Source organism: Eptatretus burgeri, chromosome 4 (assembly GCF_056783735.1).
Source record: "Eptatretus burgeri isolate ZD-2024b chromosome 4, Ebu_testis_v1, whole genome shotgun sequence".
In the NCBI taxonomy this organism is placed as follows: domain Eukaryota; kingdom Metazoa; phylum Chordata; class Myxini; order Myxiniformes; family Myxinidae; genus Eptatretus; species Eptatretus burgeri.
This window is the reverse complement of record NC_140964.1, coordinates 61,619,975-61,634,951: the sequence shown is the minus strand read 5'-3', so window position 1 is coordinate 61,634,951 and position 14,977 is coordinate 61,619,975. Positions and strand designations below refer to the sequence as shown.

At 41.3% G+C, this 14,977-nt stretch overlaps 1 protein-coding gene and 1 long non-coding RNA gene across 9 annotated transcripts in view; one reads left to right on the top strand and one right to left on the bottom strand.

Annotated features, from left to right (window-relative positions):
* The window catches only part of LOC147028187 (uncharacterized), a 66,793-nt gene extending 60,798 nt beyond the window's left edge, over window positions 1-5,995 (bottom strand). For 7 of the 8 annotated variants that reach the window (XR_015057448.1, XR_015057447.1, XR_015057451.1 and 4 more), the window contains exons 1-3: window positions 5,866-5,995; window positions 4,764-4,914; window positions 2,787-2,889 (exon numbers count right to left, since the gene is read on the bottom strand). Coding sequence is in view for 1 of the 8 variants with exons in the window: in XM_085878332.1 (XP_085734458.1) it covers window positions 2,787-2,889; window positions 4,764-4,819 (159 nt within the window). In the remaining 7 variants the exon portion in view is untranslated. The remainder of the gene's footprint in view (window positions 1-2,786; window positions 2,890-4,763; window positions 4,915-5,865) is intronic. The other variant, XR_015057452.1, reaches the window with a different exon arrangement.
* A 41-nt stretch (window positions 5,996-6,036) lies between these two features.
* Window positions 6,037-14,977, top strand: part of LOC147028186 (uncharacterized) — a 20,704-nt gene continuing 11,763 nt past the window's right edge. Inside the window, exons 1-2 of the long non-coding RNA XR_015057453.1 lie at window positions 6,037-6,175; window positions 6,513-6,600. This is a non-coding gene — a long non-coding RNA (uncharacterized LOC147028186). The remainder of the gene's footprint in view (window positions 6,176-6,512; window positions 6,601-14,977) is intronic.

Here is a 14,977-nt window from a genome sequence, read left to right as displayed (position 1 = left end):
TAGGATCCCTTTAATTTTAAAGCTGGTCTTCATTTGTACCCGTGGCAGTTAAAGAAATTAAATTAATTCATTCAAATAATGACTTTATCCACAAAATAGTTGCTGTGTAACACATAACAACCCTCGAGACATCGAAAAGTTCAATTGCTCGTGAAATAAACATTACAGATAATCCGCCAGGCTGCCTGCTCGTCTGTGCATGCATCTTGGTACATCGGCTCATGGTCCATGGAAACATTATAACTTTATTTTAAAGCTTCCATTGTTCACCAAATTTGTATTCAACTAGCAGAGTTCTCACGCTGTAGAAATTATGTGTGTAAATTTCCACTCACATGTGGTCAAACAGTGGTTAGATGAACACCGGCTGTCCGCCAGTCACCATAACGCTCAGCAAACGGAGCAAAACGGGAGTAATGGCGAAAGTTAAACCAAAATGCATGCAGTCAGTGCTCCTCAGAACCTGGGTTGAAAACCCCGGCAAGAAACACATCAAGTAATGTTGATTTTCGGCAAATGAAAAATAACAAGTCTGGGAAATAGGAAAGTTTGTCTGTGGTGGTTCCACCGAGATGCTGCTAATGTACTTCAGAACTCAGCTCGAATACAACATCCAGTGGTGAAGAAAAATATGTCCAGTCGACGCAACGGAAGTAAGTTATGACCCGTTGATAGTCATGAGGGAAACAAGGAGAACCAGGAAGCGAAAAGAACCAAGAAGCACTGGTACTTCTGAAAGCTCCATTAAAACGTGCCTCCTCGCCCTCGTGTCTACTTCTTCTATAAATCCATTTCCCACCCTCACATGGAAAAGTATTTGGGGTTGATTGGTTGTTCCGAGCTTAAAACCACACCCCGCTATCCAAACGTATACTAGCAAAGTGTCAGCATGTAAGGAACAAGCTTGGTGGATTAATTTTGCCTGCGTCATCTGTTAATGGAGAAAATAGACACCACTACAGCCCAAAGGGCAATCTTGTTCTAAGCACGCAATGTGTTCTTCTCACGCATATCTTATTTGGGTGGTGTATAAGCAACTGACAGCTCTGTACAGGCATAAAATAAAAAAAAAATAACCTGGGTTACGTGCATGAAGCAAAAACATACCTTCTGCTTCTATTTCAAGACACCTCACTTCACTGGAAAACGTGAGGACAGGAATACTGTACTGTAAATGGCGGAGACTTGTAATACCCTCCCCCATCTGGAGGGGCCACTACACGATACACATTTACATCGATAATTTGTGACTCCTCGCCCCCCCCCCTTTCACTCACTCACTCACTCCCCCAAGACCACTGGCGTAGACAAAAGCACACCCATATGTTAAATGGGGTCATGCTGATCCTCTGCACCAAGTCTGGATGTAATCAGGCCAGAACTGTAGGAGGAGTCGCGTGATAAACATACACACACACCAAACACTGGTCCATGAATCATAGTAAGGATACCTGTCGAGTACCTCGTGAAACCCTTGAAAATGGAAAGAAAAGTTGAATAGCTCCTGCGAGCAAGTAGTCTCCCACACAAACCTAACACATAAGCAGGACGTGGGCACATACCATGCCGGAACTCTTTAAAGATGATTTTGGCCCGCGCATGCGGCATTTAGATAAATTAGATGAATTCGTTGAATAATGACTGTTCACACAATATTTGCTGTTGAACATAGAGCAACCCTTGGACGTCGAAAAGTTTAATCACACATCAAATAAACATTACAGGTAAGCCGACGTCCTGCCTGCAAGTCTGTACACGTGGTCACGTGGCACATCGGCTCACAGTCCGTGCAAACGTTATAACTATTTTAAAACATCCGTTTTTCACCAGATTTGCTTTGATTCCCAGTAGAGCACCTCGCGAAACATCCGAAAATATAAACACAGATCTCACAGATGCTATGGATAAGCATTTCCTTGGGGATAGGGTGCGAGACCAAGCAGTGAATGCATAATACATATCATTTGGTGTCCCTTCAAAGGCCATCGGTTATTTGGTCAATTTTCCTTCTGAAAAAGGAGTTTTTTTTTGTCGGATTTTCACACAATTTGTTGAAGTCCAGTTTGAATCTGTGTCAGCGACTATAAAAAGCGGATATAGAAATCAAATCAGAGTGAAGCAAGGCCAATCGGAGGCTGATTAGAACTTTTGAGAAGTCTCACATTCCCCATACAAAATCTCTATATGACTTAAATTCATCAAATTTCAATGGATTTTCACAGAAATTGTTTTCATCGAGTCTGAACCTACATTAGCAAATTGCAAAAGTGAAATCAGAAATCGATCAAAACTTAGATAAAGTCATGTGGCCGTTTGGAAGCATATGAAGCATCAGGAAGCTCCTCATGTTGCTTGTATAAATGCACAAAGCGATGTAAAAACGCCAAAAACACCAGATTTTCACTAACTTCGCGACAATCCAGTGTGAAGCTGTCTTAGGGAATGTGAAAAATTAAAACAGAAATTGAATTAACGTTCAAATGAACGTGTGTGAGGCTGTTCCAAGCAAAAATCTCCATTCTCAAGAGAAATCCTTTCCAACGTCGTAAAACACGATTTTTAAAGCATCGATGTACAATCTTTATTTAAAATCTAACAGCATATAACATTAGGCATGTGATGAAGTACATAACTTGCATGCAAAAATATCATTTTGACACCTTTTATTAGCAAAAAAAACGGCATGGCCTAGCATCGAACTGAGGCCTCAATCGCGACACCGTCAGCTAGACCTGATCTTTAAACATTAAGTTGATAATTATAAATGATAGAAACACAAAACGAACCTTCCTCTTTTCAGGACAACCTTGTCTCTCCACATATGCACTCGTAACAACTGCAGGGCCCTTGGCAGTTGTCTCACGACAGTCTAAAACCAGCTCACATGTCCTGTTAGTGGATGAACAATAGAACGCTTGGAGAATTCTGCTTCAAAATGACGAATTAAGATCCCCTTCGAGGGAGAGTGAGGTGTCCGAGGGTACATGGAAGTGTCTGGGGATGCGCCTGATAAAGGATGTAATTAAATAAGGCTGTTCATTATCTTCAAAAGGGGTGTTTTAATTAACCCAAACATCCAATTTTCACTCAAGTCATGCAGCTTAATGAGGCTGGTTAATTTTGGCATGTTCTTAAATATTTTGTTCACTTAATATAATTCTCCAAAGAGTAGAAAAAGATAAGGTGTGTGTGTTTGTGTGTGTGTTTGTGTGTGTTTGTGTGTGTGCATGTGTGTGTGCGTGTGTGTGTGTGTGTGTGCGTATGTGTGTGTTTGTGTTTGTGTGTGTGTGTGTGTGTGTTTGTGTGTGTGCGTGCGTGTGTGTGTGTGCATGTGTGCTGTGTGTGTGTGTGTGTGTGTGTTTGTGTGTGTGTGTTTGTGTGTGTTTGTGTGTGTTTGTGTGTGTGTTTGTGTGTGTTTGTGTGTGTGCATGTGTGTGTGCGTGTGTGTGTGTGTGTGTGTGCGTATGTGTGTGTTTGTGTTTGTGTGTGTGTGTGTGTGTGTGTGTTTGTGTGTGTGTGTGCGTGTGTGTGCGCGTGTGTGTACGTGTGTGTACGTGTGTGTGTGTGTGTGTGTGTGTGTGTGCGTGCGCGCGCGCGCGTGTGTGTGTTTGTGTGCATGTGCGTGTTTGTGTGTGTGTGTGTGTTTGTGTGTGTGTGTGTGTGTGTGTGTGTGTGTGTTTGTGTGCGTGTGCGTGTGCGTGTTTGTGTGTGTGTGTGTGTGTGTGTGTGTACATATATTTCAGTGTATTTGTGTATATAAAGAATAACACAACGTTATCTTTACTAAATCCCGCTCCCCTCTGTCCCCTCCTTGCACCCCCCTCTCCTCCTCCCACTCACCTCTCTCTTTCGCCATTCTCTTTCTCTCACTCTCACCCTTCTCCAAACACCCCTCCTTCGCCTCAATAACGACGTCTGGTGAGGCATCGCTCTCCCCCCTTCCCCACCTCCCCTCCTCCTCCCTTCTCTCTCTCTCGTTCCCTCTCTGCCCCCACTCCTCTCCCCTCTCCTCACTCCCCCACCCCTCATCCTCCTCTCTCTCTCTCCCACCACTCTTTCCCTCTCCCCTTCCCCACCTCCCTCTCTCTCTCTCTCTCTCTCTCTCTCTCTCTCTCTCTCTCTCTCTCTCTCTCTCTCTCTCTCTCTCTCTCTCTCTCTCTCTCTCTCTCTCTCTCTCTCTCTCTCTCTCTCTCTCTACTCCCCACTCCTCTCCCCTCTCTTGACTCCCGTACCCCTCCTCCGCCTCTCTCTCTCTCTCTATCCTCTCTCTTTCTCTCCATCCTCCCTCTCTCTCCAACCACTCTTTCCTCTTCCCCCTTTCCCTCCTCCCATCTCTTAGTATTCTTGTCAACAAAGTGATGGGTAGGACTTGCTCATTTCCTCATATAACTCATGATCAAAGGCAACTCAAATCATTCCGAGACCAAGTGATTTACAATGGTGTATAGACAGGCAAAAAGGGCAGGAATACAGTATATAGAAGCAATACATTTCTTCTTAATACATCCCGTAAGCGCCATCAAGTGTAATAAATGGTAGTTCCTTATTTAGCTCAGTACTTCGGGCCTCAGAAGAACTAGAAGAATGACTTAACTGAATTATCAGTGCTGCATCCAACGGGAAGCAGTGAGACCCAAGTTCAATTGTGCATCATGCGGGAAACAGTTTGTACCACAAGCAGGTGTTACGAGACAAAAGTGAGTCAAGGTGTGGCTTGTGTTGGGGAGTCTGGTGGAAGGTGTCAGGCAGGGTGTGTGTCATACCACGAAGAAACCCCAAGAGACTGTGCATAGCTTTCCCTCATCAGGTTCCGGAGCATCTCCTCCTCTGTGGTTTGCTCTCCCCTTTTATCTGCTTTGCGTTCACCCTCAATCCATGATGCCACTGGTACCACATTGCTCGGCTGTCATTGGCCTGGGGGTGGAGTTCATATGTGGGGCACTATAATGTCTCACCCACTTTTGTGGTGCAGTTTTATCATCATGGCAGCTTTGCCCACCTATATTCCTGTCGATGGCGTGTTGGATCATCAAAAAGCACATGCCGGACAGAGAGACCGTAGCTTTCGCTACACATAGCGATGCATTTCTTCATACAGTATAGTCATTTTAGCTCATGCTAATGCCGATACATGCACTCAGGGAAATAACTATCACTATACTATTTAAATTTATCCCCTACAAGCCATTCCAACCACTACACAAATGTGGGTCTTCCAAATTCATGTCCATCCCAGGCAGAGAACATATTGTTGCAGCCACGGGTACCGAGGCACCAGCTTGTCACTCAGGGGAATTAATCTCCGGTTGTCCTCGGTAGAGCCGGACCTGGGGCCACCGCTCACAATTAATGTTGTGGTACGGTGGGTTGTTTTAGAACCACGTACGCCACCAAGTCAACCACGAGTTCGAGTTACCGCCGTCTAATTATTCCATTTAACTGGAGGTCACGTGGTTACCTGAGCGGGGAGTGCACCCTTGCCAAAGCACCAATGTTATCTCGATTTGATTTTATTAGGGCGACTGAGCGTTTTAACCGCTGGTGCGTGCCGCTGATTTTTTGGTCAAATCTGTGGAAATTACCTCCCAGTCTATCTCGGTTCGAACAATACTCGACCAATGGAAGGAAAGGACAAACACGGACAGGTTGGAAATCGACAAATAATTTATTAATAATAAAATAAATAATTTAAAAGAACTTTTTATTTGCTGAGGTAAATAAAAAATGAATTTCAAAGCAAAATCAATCAAAATGCCAGGAAAGAGAGAAAGCAGATGCTTATCGGGGGGTTGACTTACAGCAAAACACAGACATGGGTACCCAACAGATCATTCGGGGGGGGGGAGGGGGAATCGTCTCGCTCACCAGAAAATAGTCCGTGAAGCGAAAACGTCCTGAAAATGCGTGCGTGCGTGTCACGTCCGTCGCCAGCACCCAGCTTTGCCGTGCACCCTCTCGCGGGGCAGCCTTGAGCGCCAGTCAAAGTATGGAGGGCACCGAGATCGTCCGTCGTGGGTTTAGACCATAGTGTTGTTGGTCCGTCGCGGGTTTAGACCATGGTGTTGTTGGTGACCGACCCGTGCCTCCCTTGTTGGCGGCGCTGCTCACTCCCACACGCGCACCACACGCTTGCTTGCCGAAGCACACGGAAGGGCGAATTGTCTCGTCGGCGCTGGTCAGAAACCCGCTTCTTGGTCGCTTCTCTTGCCCTTTGCTTTTTCCTCTTTCCTTTCGCTTTTCCTCTCCTCACTTTTTCTCTTCAGAACGCTTTTTTCCCCTTCTTTCTCTCCTCACTTTTTCTCCTCGGACTTTTTCTTTTCACACTTTTTCTCTCTTCAGACTTTTTCTCCTCAGAACGTCCCTCTTTCGCTTTTTCTTCACTTTTTTATATCTGAGAACGTCTCTCCTCACAGAACGTCCCTCTCGCTTTTTCCTCACTTTTTTATATCTCAGAACATCTTTCCTCACAGAACGTACCTCACGCTTTCTCTCACTCGTTTTTATATCCACAGGCCGTCTCCACGGGGTGCCTTCCGCCCCAAGCTCACCCCGCCCCACTGGGGCACGGTTACCATGACGACCCGTGCGCTCTCAAAAAAGGTGGGCGTCAGAGCTCGCGAAAGAATGTTGCTGAGGAAAAATGAGGGCGGGCTTCAGAGCTCGTGAAGGAAATGTGTGTGAACGTGTCTGTTGTAAAGAAAAAAAGCTTCCCATAAGAGAGGGGATCTATCCTTTACCCTTCTCAACGCATCACATTTAAGATCCCGTGAGACATGGGGGTGGGGCTAATCTGAACATGCATTTAAGGAAATAACTGTCTGAGGACCTGGATGTGTGGATGCATTCATCAGACCGGATTCTGAAATCTGTAGCAATATGTTGATGCTGAAACACCAGGGAAACACTGAATGGGAAACACCAGGCTAACAGTTTATAGCTGGGTTGGGATTCAAACCCAGGCTCGACAGTTCAGAGGAGAGTGTGCGTACTTTTAAGCCATTATCAATTTATACTTTGAAACCTTTAAATAATCTCACAAGGAAAGATATAAATAAAGATTTACTTTGACACACGTGTACTTTGTCAGCAGAAGCTGGAGTGATAAATCAAAGATGTTTAAGTGTAAGCCCATCTAACCTTTATCATGAGAAAGTAAATCAAAAAGAATTTGGAATCAAAAAGTTTTCTTTATGCTCCGCTTAAGGAAGATTGCGATTTGTAAACTAGAAGTGAAAAGTGACCACAAAGTGGAATTTTTTTAAAGGAACTTGATTTAATATATGCCATTTGTCCACCAAATTGTTTTTCCAAGAAGTACATCTGGAAATGGCCTGTCTATTCTGGCCACCAGCCCAGTGTGTGTTCTTCGGTTTAGGTGTAAAAACGGAAAACAAAATCTGCTTGCTTTGATTATTATGTTTGCAAATTAAACTGGTGCTATGAGTCATTGTGCATGGTATTTGCTTCTTTATTTTATGTCTACCATTATAAAGCTTTGCATTTGAGCAGGAAATGTGTAAGGCAGGAGAAGAGAGTTCAAAATCCTACTTGGGTTCATTCTTTCACTTTTGAGATTATCATATGAAAGGCTCATTGAAATGATACACAAAATTCGTTGTACATTTTATTTTACTACAACTACTAGTACTACTACTACTATACTACTACTACTACTACTACTACTACTACTACTACTACTACTACTACTACTACTACTACTACTACTACTACCTCGGGAGCTATGATGTGGAATTTCAATAACTTTCCAGATGAACGTTGCTTTTGCGATGAAAAGGAAACTATATTTCATACATACCTACAATGTCACCGTCTTCAACCAATTTTCATAGTGCCGAAAAACCTGCCATTACGCTTCTGGCTTCATTTCTCTCCAACACTTTTTATCATTGGGCACCCTGTAATGAAACAATCTTTTGTATGGAAACAATACCACTACTACCACTACTTCTACTTTAATGGCAAGTCACGAGATCTCCTTGTTAATTTTATTTTCACCTGTGGAAAAATGGTAATATCTAAAACCAGAAAGGCAAAAATTTAAAGAAATGTGGTGGAACAGAGTTCTGTCGGCTTGAAGGCCTTTTTTTATTGTTTAGTATCACACATTATTTTAGAGTATAAGGCAGCAGAATATTGGAACACTGTTCAATTTAAGTTTAAGGAACCCTCGACCATAAATCTGTTATTTGTTTTTTGGTGATCGACCATAAACTTTGTAATATTTCCCCACAAGGTAGTTTGCTTTTACTTGTATAAATGTGTGATTTGTTTTTTGATGATCTTTTCCATCTCCTTCTGTCTTGATAGTGCTTTCTCTTTTAAAATGCTCCACCTCTCCCATTGCAGTCCTGAACATGGACTTGCAGAGATGAGGAAAGTGAGCAACATTAAATAGAATTGTGGCAATTCCAACTATTCCCACCTCCTTTTGGGGTCAACTCAGGAGCGTTTTTAGTTCAAATCTTTCAGAAACTGGCTGGCTAAACTTGACGTCCGACTGGAGGTGCTTTAGGCAGGAATTTGAAATTCGTTCAGGATGCCGGCGGCGGTAACTCACCTACTTTTTATGAAAAACCCCATGGGTCAGGTTATTAATATACGAAGACCATTAAATAAGGCCATTAATTATCTTCAAAATAAATAGATAGTTTAATTAACCCAAACACCAAATTTTCATGAATGCACTGTCTTGGAGTCACCTCAATATGGATGCAAAGTTTCAGGCCATTAAGTTTCATAGTTTTGGAGATATGGAAGAAAGAAACTGACACTGATATTTATTAGTACAGATAGATCGATGAATTCCCTTACAAATGGAACCTGGGACTCCAAACTAATGCCTCCAATTTATTTTCATTCACATGTGAACAGCGTGTGTGTGTGTGTGTGTGTGTGTGTGTGTGTGTGTGTGTGTCTGTGTGTGTGTGTGTGTCTGTGTGTCTATCTAGCTGTGTGTCTTTCTATATCTATCAGTGTGTTTTTTTTCTGTCTGTCTATCTATCTATCTATCTCTCTATCTATCTATCACTGACAACGTGACGTGAAGATTTTTCAAGTGCTGGATGCCCTGAGACTGTTATCCCTAATATTGTGTGCTATAGAGGATATTATTCCATATTTCCCTTTCCCAGAAGATAATTTATGTTTGCTAAATTCAACTTCTGTTCAACATTTACCTGATAATACCTCCAGCAGTGAAAAAGCTGCTAGTTTTAGTTTTGGCATTTGCTTATTTTGCTTTTGCTAATGAGTTATTCAACTTTTACAAAAGTTTTCTATTTAACCTTGTCTATTTTTATTACACTAAATATTTCTATAAAATATTAAGCCTTGTCTATTCTCGAAGGGACAGAAGAGGTTTTTGTAATCAATCAATCTAGGTCTAACAATGGACGATCTATTTAATATAGATCATTTATCCTCAGATCGACTGCAATCTATATCCCCTGGCAAGGCTCTGCATTGTTAAATGCTTTGTTTTGTTTTTCTTTGTGATAGTTTATTTGTACTTTGCATTGCATTGACTTTGCATTTACTTTGCTCTGGAAAACAAGTCCGAGCTTACAACACAGCATTATGAAACAGGGAAATTTTTGAAATTCATTTTCCACCTGTTGTACGATTATATTATGAGATTCGTATTTTCCTTTGCTCTGCATTGAAACAAGTCTTTGTTCTTCAAGAAAAAATCTCGTGTAACTGGTGTTGGGCGTGGGTGGGGTATGGAGCAAGTAGGTGGGAAAGACAAGCAAAGAGCGATGGGTGGGGGAATGGGGCAGGGGAGGAGTGTTATTCCACGTGTGCACTCACAGTTAAAATCCAAAAAAACAAAAAGAAAATTTAAAATGCTCGAAAATATATATTTTTTAAAAGGTATGTTCAGTTTTGAAGGAATATTTTTGTATTTCACTAAGTAACCGCATCAGATTAATGGAGGGTTTGGTCCATTTAGAAACAGCAGGTAGAGATTATGCAATGGAATTGTAATTTACACTTTTAGTTTGTGCAGACGATTTTTCATTATGACCTCACGTGGGAAATATCCATTGGTCACAGAGGTCATTACAGATGACGATATTTAAGACTCCCCCCAAAAGGATAATGGTAGGCTTATACCTGTTGGAAGGTTTGTTTGTTTCTACAATTAGTGCCCTCATTTTTAATAGTACCCCAGAGTTCCTTAGACCCCGAAGAGTACTAAACCACCATTTAGGTTTTGTATTTTTCTTTTCCTTCTTTTTTTTTCTGCCAATGTTCAAGCTGTATCTCGGAGCTTGGTGGGACTTTCAGAAATAATTTTTGCATCAATAATGTGAATAAAACATAAGTGGGATTGGCTTAATTTGTTTTGACCTTGACCTATTTTAAGGTCATGACCTGATTACAGACATTTAAACATATTTCACCATAACTCAACTAAAGTTTGTCTGATTATAACGAAATTGCCCTAGCTCGATAGCCTGGAGCAAGGTGCATTTATGCTTAATTTACATCATACCTCTCTTGGTTAAAGGTCAAGGTCAAATGGCAGTCTGAAAAAATAGCGTTTTTTTGTCATCACTTAATATTGCCAAAGCAGAATCTCAAAGATTGCTTGGCCTTACAAGATGTCCTTGCATTACAATAGTGTCCTTGCACTGAAGTTGTGCACCTGATATTTGTTGGTGTCTGTGACACACATTTTTCGGATTGTGACCTTATTAATAAAAAATACATTTTTGATTATAACTTGAATATTTAATTTTGCTCTGATTTTCATGATGTTGAGTTTTTTTGGCTTGAGTGTAGATGAGGACACATTGTCTTAATTCACACTCTATCCCTAAATGTTTAAGGTCAAGGTCATATGGTGGTCTGAAAATATATGGTGGTCTCTACCTGCTCCGAAAAAAAGAATATGGCCATTATTGGATCACAGGTGCTGGGGGGAGACTACCCTTGGTGATCGCAGATATAGTCTTTTTATGAGAAGCTATAAAAAATTTTGACAAGAAGTAGACGTGAATTTTTGTTGTACCTCCAACAACAAAAACACCAACAAATGATTAAAATTGAAGAAGAAAACTTATAAATTTTGTTCTAAAATTAAATTATACTTGTTGACTATTTACTGCATCATCCATTCCACTATTTTTGATATTGCCTCTAATTTCATTGTGTAACATAAATGGCCCATGGGTTTTACTCGCTGTGACATCATACTGACCCTTGTTTCACTTGGCTGGCTGAATAATCTGATGTTACACTTCATTAGGATGGCCCTGATATTGAATAGAAATGTTTTCAATTGGTGTAACCCGAAGTTGTAACATAAATCGGGAGCCCATGAGTTTTGTGCACAAAGCTGAAAGTTACCTTGGTCAGGTCAAACATGAGATATGTAAAGTATTTGTAATATCCATTGCTGAAAGAAGAGCCCTGATATATGGGCCAACACGACAGATTAAACATTGGATGCAAGCGAAGCTGGAAGGGAATCTGGAAATCCGCAAGGCAATGACTCAGATGTGCTTGGCTCATATTTACTACAAGAATAAAAAGGGTAATGTTTCTGAATTATGATGTTTTCGCAACAGTTCTTTCAAGCAAAACTGCATTAAACTCCGGAGTTGTATTTGGTGCACACGAATCCCAGGCTACATTTAGAGATCTTGGGATTCAAGGAACTCGCAAGGAAACCTGGGAGCAAGTAAAAACCTTTTGGTCTATCATTCCCAAGATCCATTCCCAAGCTTGAGGTCACAAGAGATCGTTATTCCCAAGATGCATTCTTAATGCCGCTAACTTAACATGCATACTTCATTTTAATTAGCCAACTGACATGTGTTTCCACATCGCATTTGCTTTGAGGGAAATTGAACTCGAGTTAAAAAAGAAGAGTGACTAGGTATGCTCATTATTTAATTTGTCCACATTTTATCTTTATGTGAAAACACTTCAGTAAACAGACAATGCAGTTTCATTAAATTTCTTCATAATTTATGTGGAGGCCGCCAGGACCTTTAGTGGGTCCATGATTCGCTGTGACACTTGCGTGACATTTGCTTCAAATGCCTTTAATGCAGAACCCTGGACCTCTTCCTTGTTAAGTTTTATCCAAAGTATCTAAGGCTCATTTGTGATTACATACAGGACAAATACATGAGTGGACATAAGTGTGTTTACATGAATTACAAGGACATTGGAAGATAAAGGACAAGCACACATGATACATGGGATTTGAATCTCAGTTCCCTCGGCCAGGGGTTAACAGGCCAACCCAAAAAAACATTCTACTTGGAGGAAGTGGGTGAGAGCAGGGGGTTCAAAAAGTTATATGAACAATACACTCAATATTTCTCAGCTGCTGCTGCAATGCATTCAATCCAAAAACTTAAATATGAGTCAAAACATTGTCGTGTCCAGAGGGTTTGCCTCAACATTGATGGAAAGCCAAACAGCTCTGTCTTTTGGAGGTGAATACGTGATCCTTGGAGATTACAGCGTGCGCGGGAAAGAAGGACAGCCAACATGCATAGCCGACGGAAGCACGAGGGATTATATTCAAACCCATGACAAATAAACAACACAAGCAACTTCAATACTTGTGGGGGTTTAATGAAAATATATCAAATATTTACAATGGTGATAATTCAAAGTGTAATATTAAAATTAGAATGTGAGGAAAAAGTAAATTCCAATTTGATGCGCCTTCACACAGATTTTAATCCAGACAAGGGAACAGAATAAATAAAAGAAAAATCCTCCCTTTTTCCCGGCACTTAGCTGTGTGCCCATGGATGAGTTTCTGAAGCTTGATGTTTGCCAAACCGCATCACCACTACATGGGAAAACGTGCCCAAAATGATGCCAAGCCGCTCTCTTGGCGGGAAATGTACAGGAGGAAATTTGGGTGGTGATACTCAACACCAGGGATCAGAAACCGCCGTGCAGCTTCTTTCATCGATCGCACTTTCCGACAACCCTCCTCTGCAGAATGGCGCTGCCTCTTCCTCCAATGGCACAACACGAGGATCCAAGGTGCAGTCTCACATGACCGAGCCTAACAGTGAACAGGCAGTGTCTTGCTCCATCACATGAGCAAATTCGCTTCAGCACAAACCAAGAATCATGCAGCATTCTTCACCGTGCCGAGGAGAAGCCAGAAACACGAGACCCCCGTCTTCAAGCACGTACCTCATCGAACCTCTCTTTCCGCTCCCACTCATGTCCCACCTCCGATTCTAAGTCTCTCCTCTCTCTGATGTCATGCCCATTAATCATCCACTACAGGGGCGTGGTTTGCTCGTTGTCATTCCTGGAGGTGGGGTTTCTTGCCTCCTTGGAACGTGTAGCTCAGTTGCCGTTGTTTAAGGACGTGATCCCTTTTTTATCGCCGGTCTTGAAATGCAAAAAAATAGGTAAATGTCACAAGGGGCAATCACATACTGGGAGAAATTGTCCTTCAACCCTACCCAATTAACACTGCACCACCCCCGTGTGGCGACACATAACACTTAAGCTCACAGTTTCCCTACTTAATTTAGATCGAGATGTCTCTTACATGTCCACAGGCCAAGCTACTCAATACAATCCTTCCTTTTCTATGAAATTCCAACATCTACCCCACAAACATAACACTTTGCAGTTTCATTAAATTTTTAAAAATAATTTATGTGGTGGCCACCAGGACCTTTAGTGGGTCCATGGTTAGCTGTAAAACTTGCATGACATTTGCTTCATATGCATTTAATGCAGACCCCTGGACCTCTTCCCTGTTAAATTTTATCCAAAGTATCGAAGGCTCCTGTGTGATTAAATACAGGACAAATACATGAGTGGACAAAAATATATTTACATGAATTACAAGGACATTGGAAGATGAAGGACAAACACATATGAGATATGGGATTTGAATCTCAGTTCCCTCAGTCAGGGGTTAACAGGCCAACCCAAAAATACATTTTACTTGGAGGAAGTAGGTGAGAGCAGGGGTTTCAAAAGGTTATATGAACAATACACTCAATATTTCACAGCTGCTGCTGTAATGCATTCAATCCAAAATTAAATATGAGTCAATATTGTAATGATCACAGACTTTTTAAATTACAACTAACAAATTCGACTTTTGGGGTATTGTATATCATTTCTCAATCAAGCAGTCAACTATGTCCTTTAGTTACACGCAGAACCACAAACTCTACATCCTGAGTAATCCATGCACTTGACTTGTGCACAAAACCTCATCGGATAAAAAACAAACAAAAAAAAAAAGACAAAAGAATAAAACCAAAACAAAACAACAATAACAGCAGCAGCAGCAATAACTTCTTCGTATATTGAAAAGTTGAATTTTCAAAGCGTTTGACGTTACAATCTATCTATAAATACAATAACTAATGATAATACCTGAGTAAACTTAGCATCTCAAAAGATTGATTGTTGAACCTGAAAGACATATAAAACTATTTGAAAAGATGTTAAATATTAATAGTAACATGTAAACTTGCCACCTGAGTGAGCAAAGCACGGTCCTAATTTAACGTTCAAGGAAAAGGATGTTTGAGATTTGAAAGACGAAGTCCCACTTTCGAGTTGTCACTGGTTGGCCACGTGATGTCTGATATATCAGACCCAGAGATAAGTTGAATGTTTCAGAAGACCCTTTTATAGATTAATTTTTTTTTCTAAGTATGCAGATTGTGTAAATATGCATTCAGATATTGTAATCTCCCTATAACGGAATACTTAGCAATTTTTCAAATCGATATATCCACACAATATTTATGTCTGGCCGAGGATTTTCCAGTAAACGTCAAACTTCTTTCACACGTCCTTGTAATGGTTTTCTATCACCGTTTATTTGTAGAATGCCGGTGGTCTGGAGGACACATAACCAGTTATCTGATATCCCCGGATCGACTGCTCTGGTCCAGACAGGGTGGGGGAACTTTTTCGGTGGTGTCTTTTTTGGCAG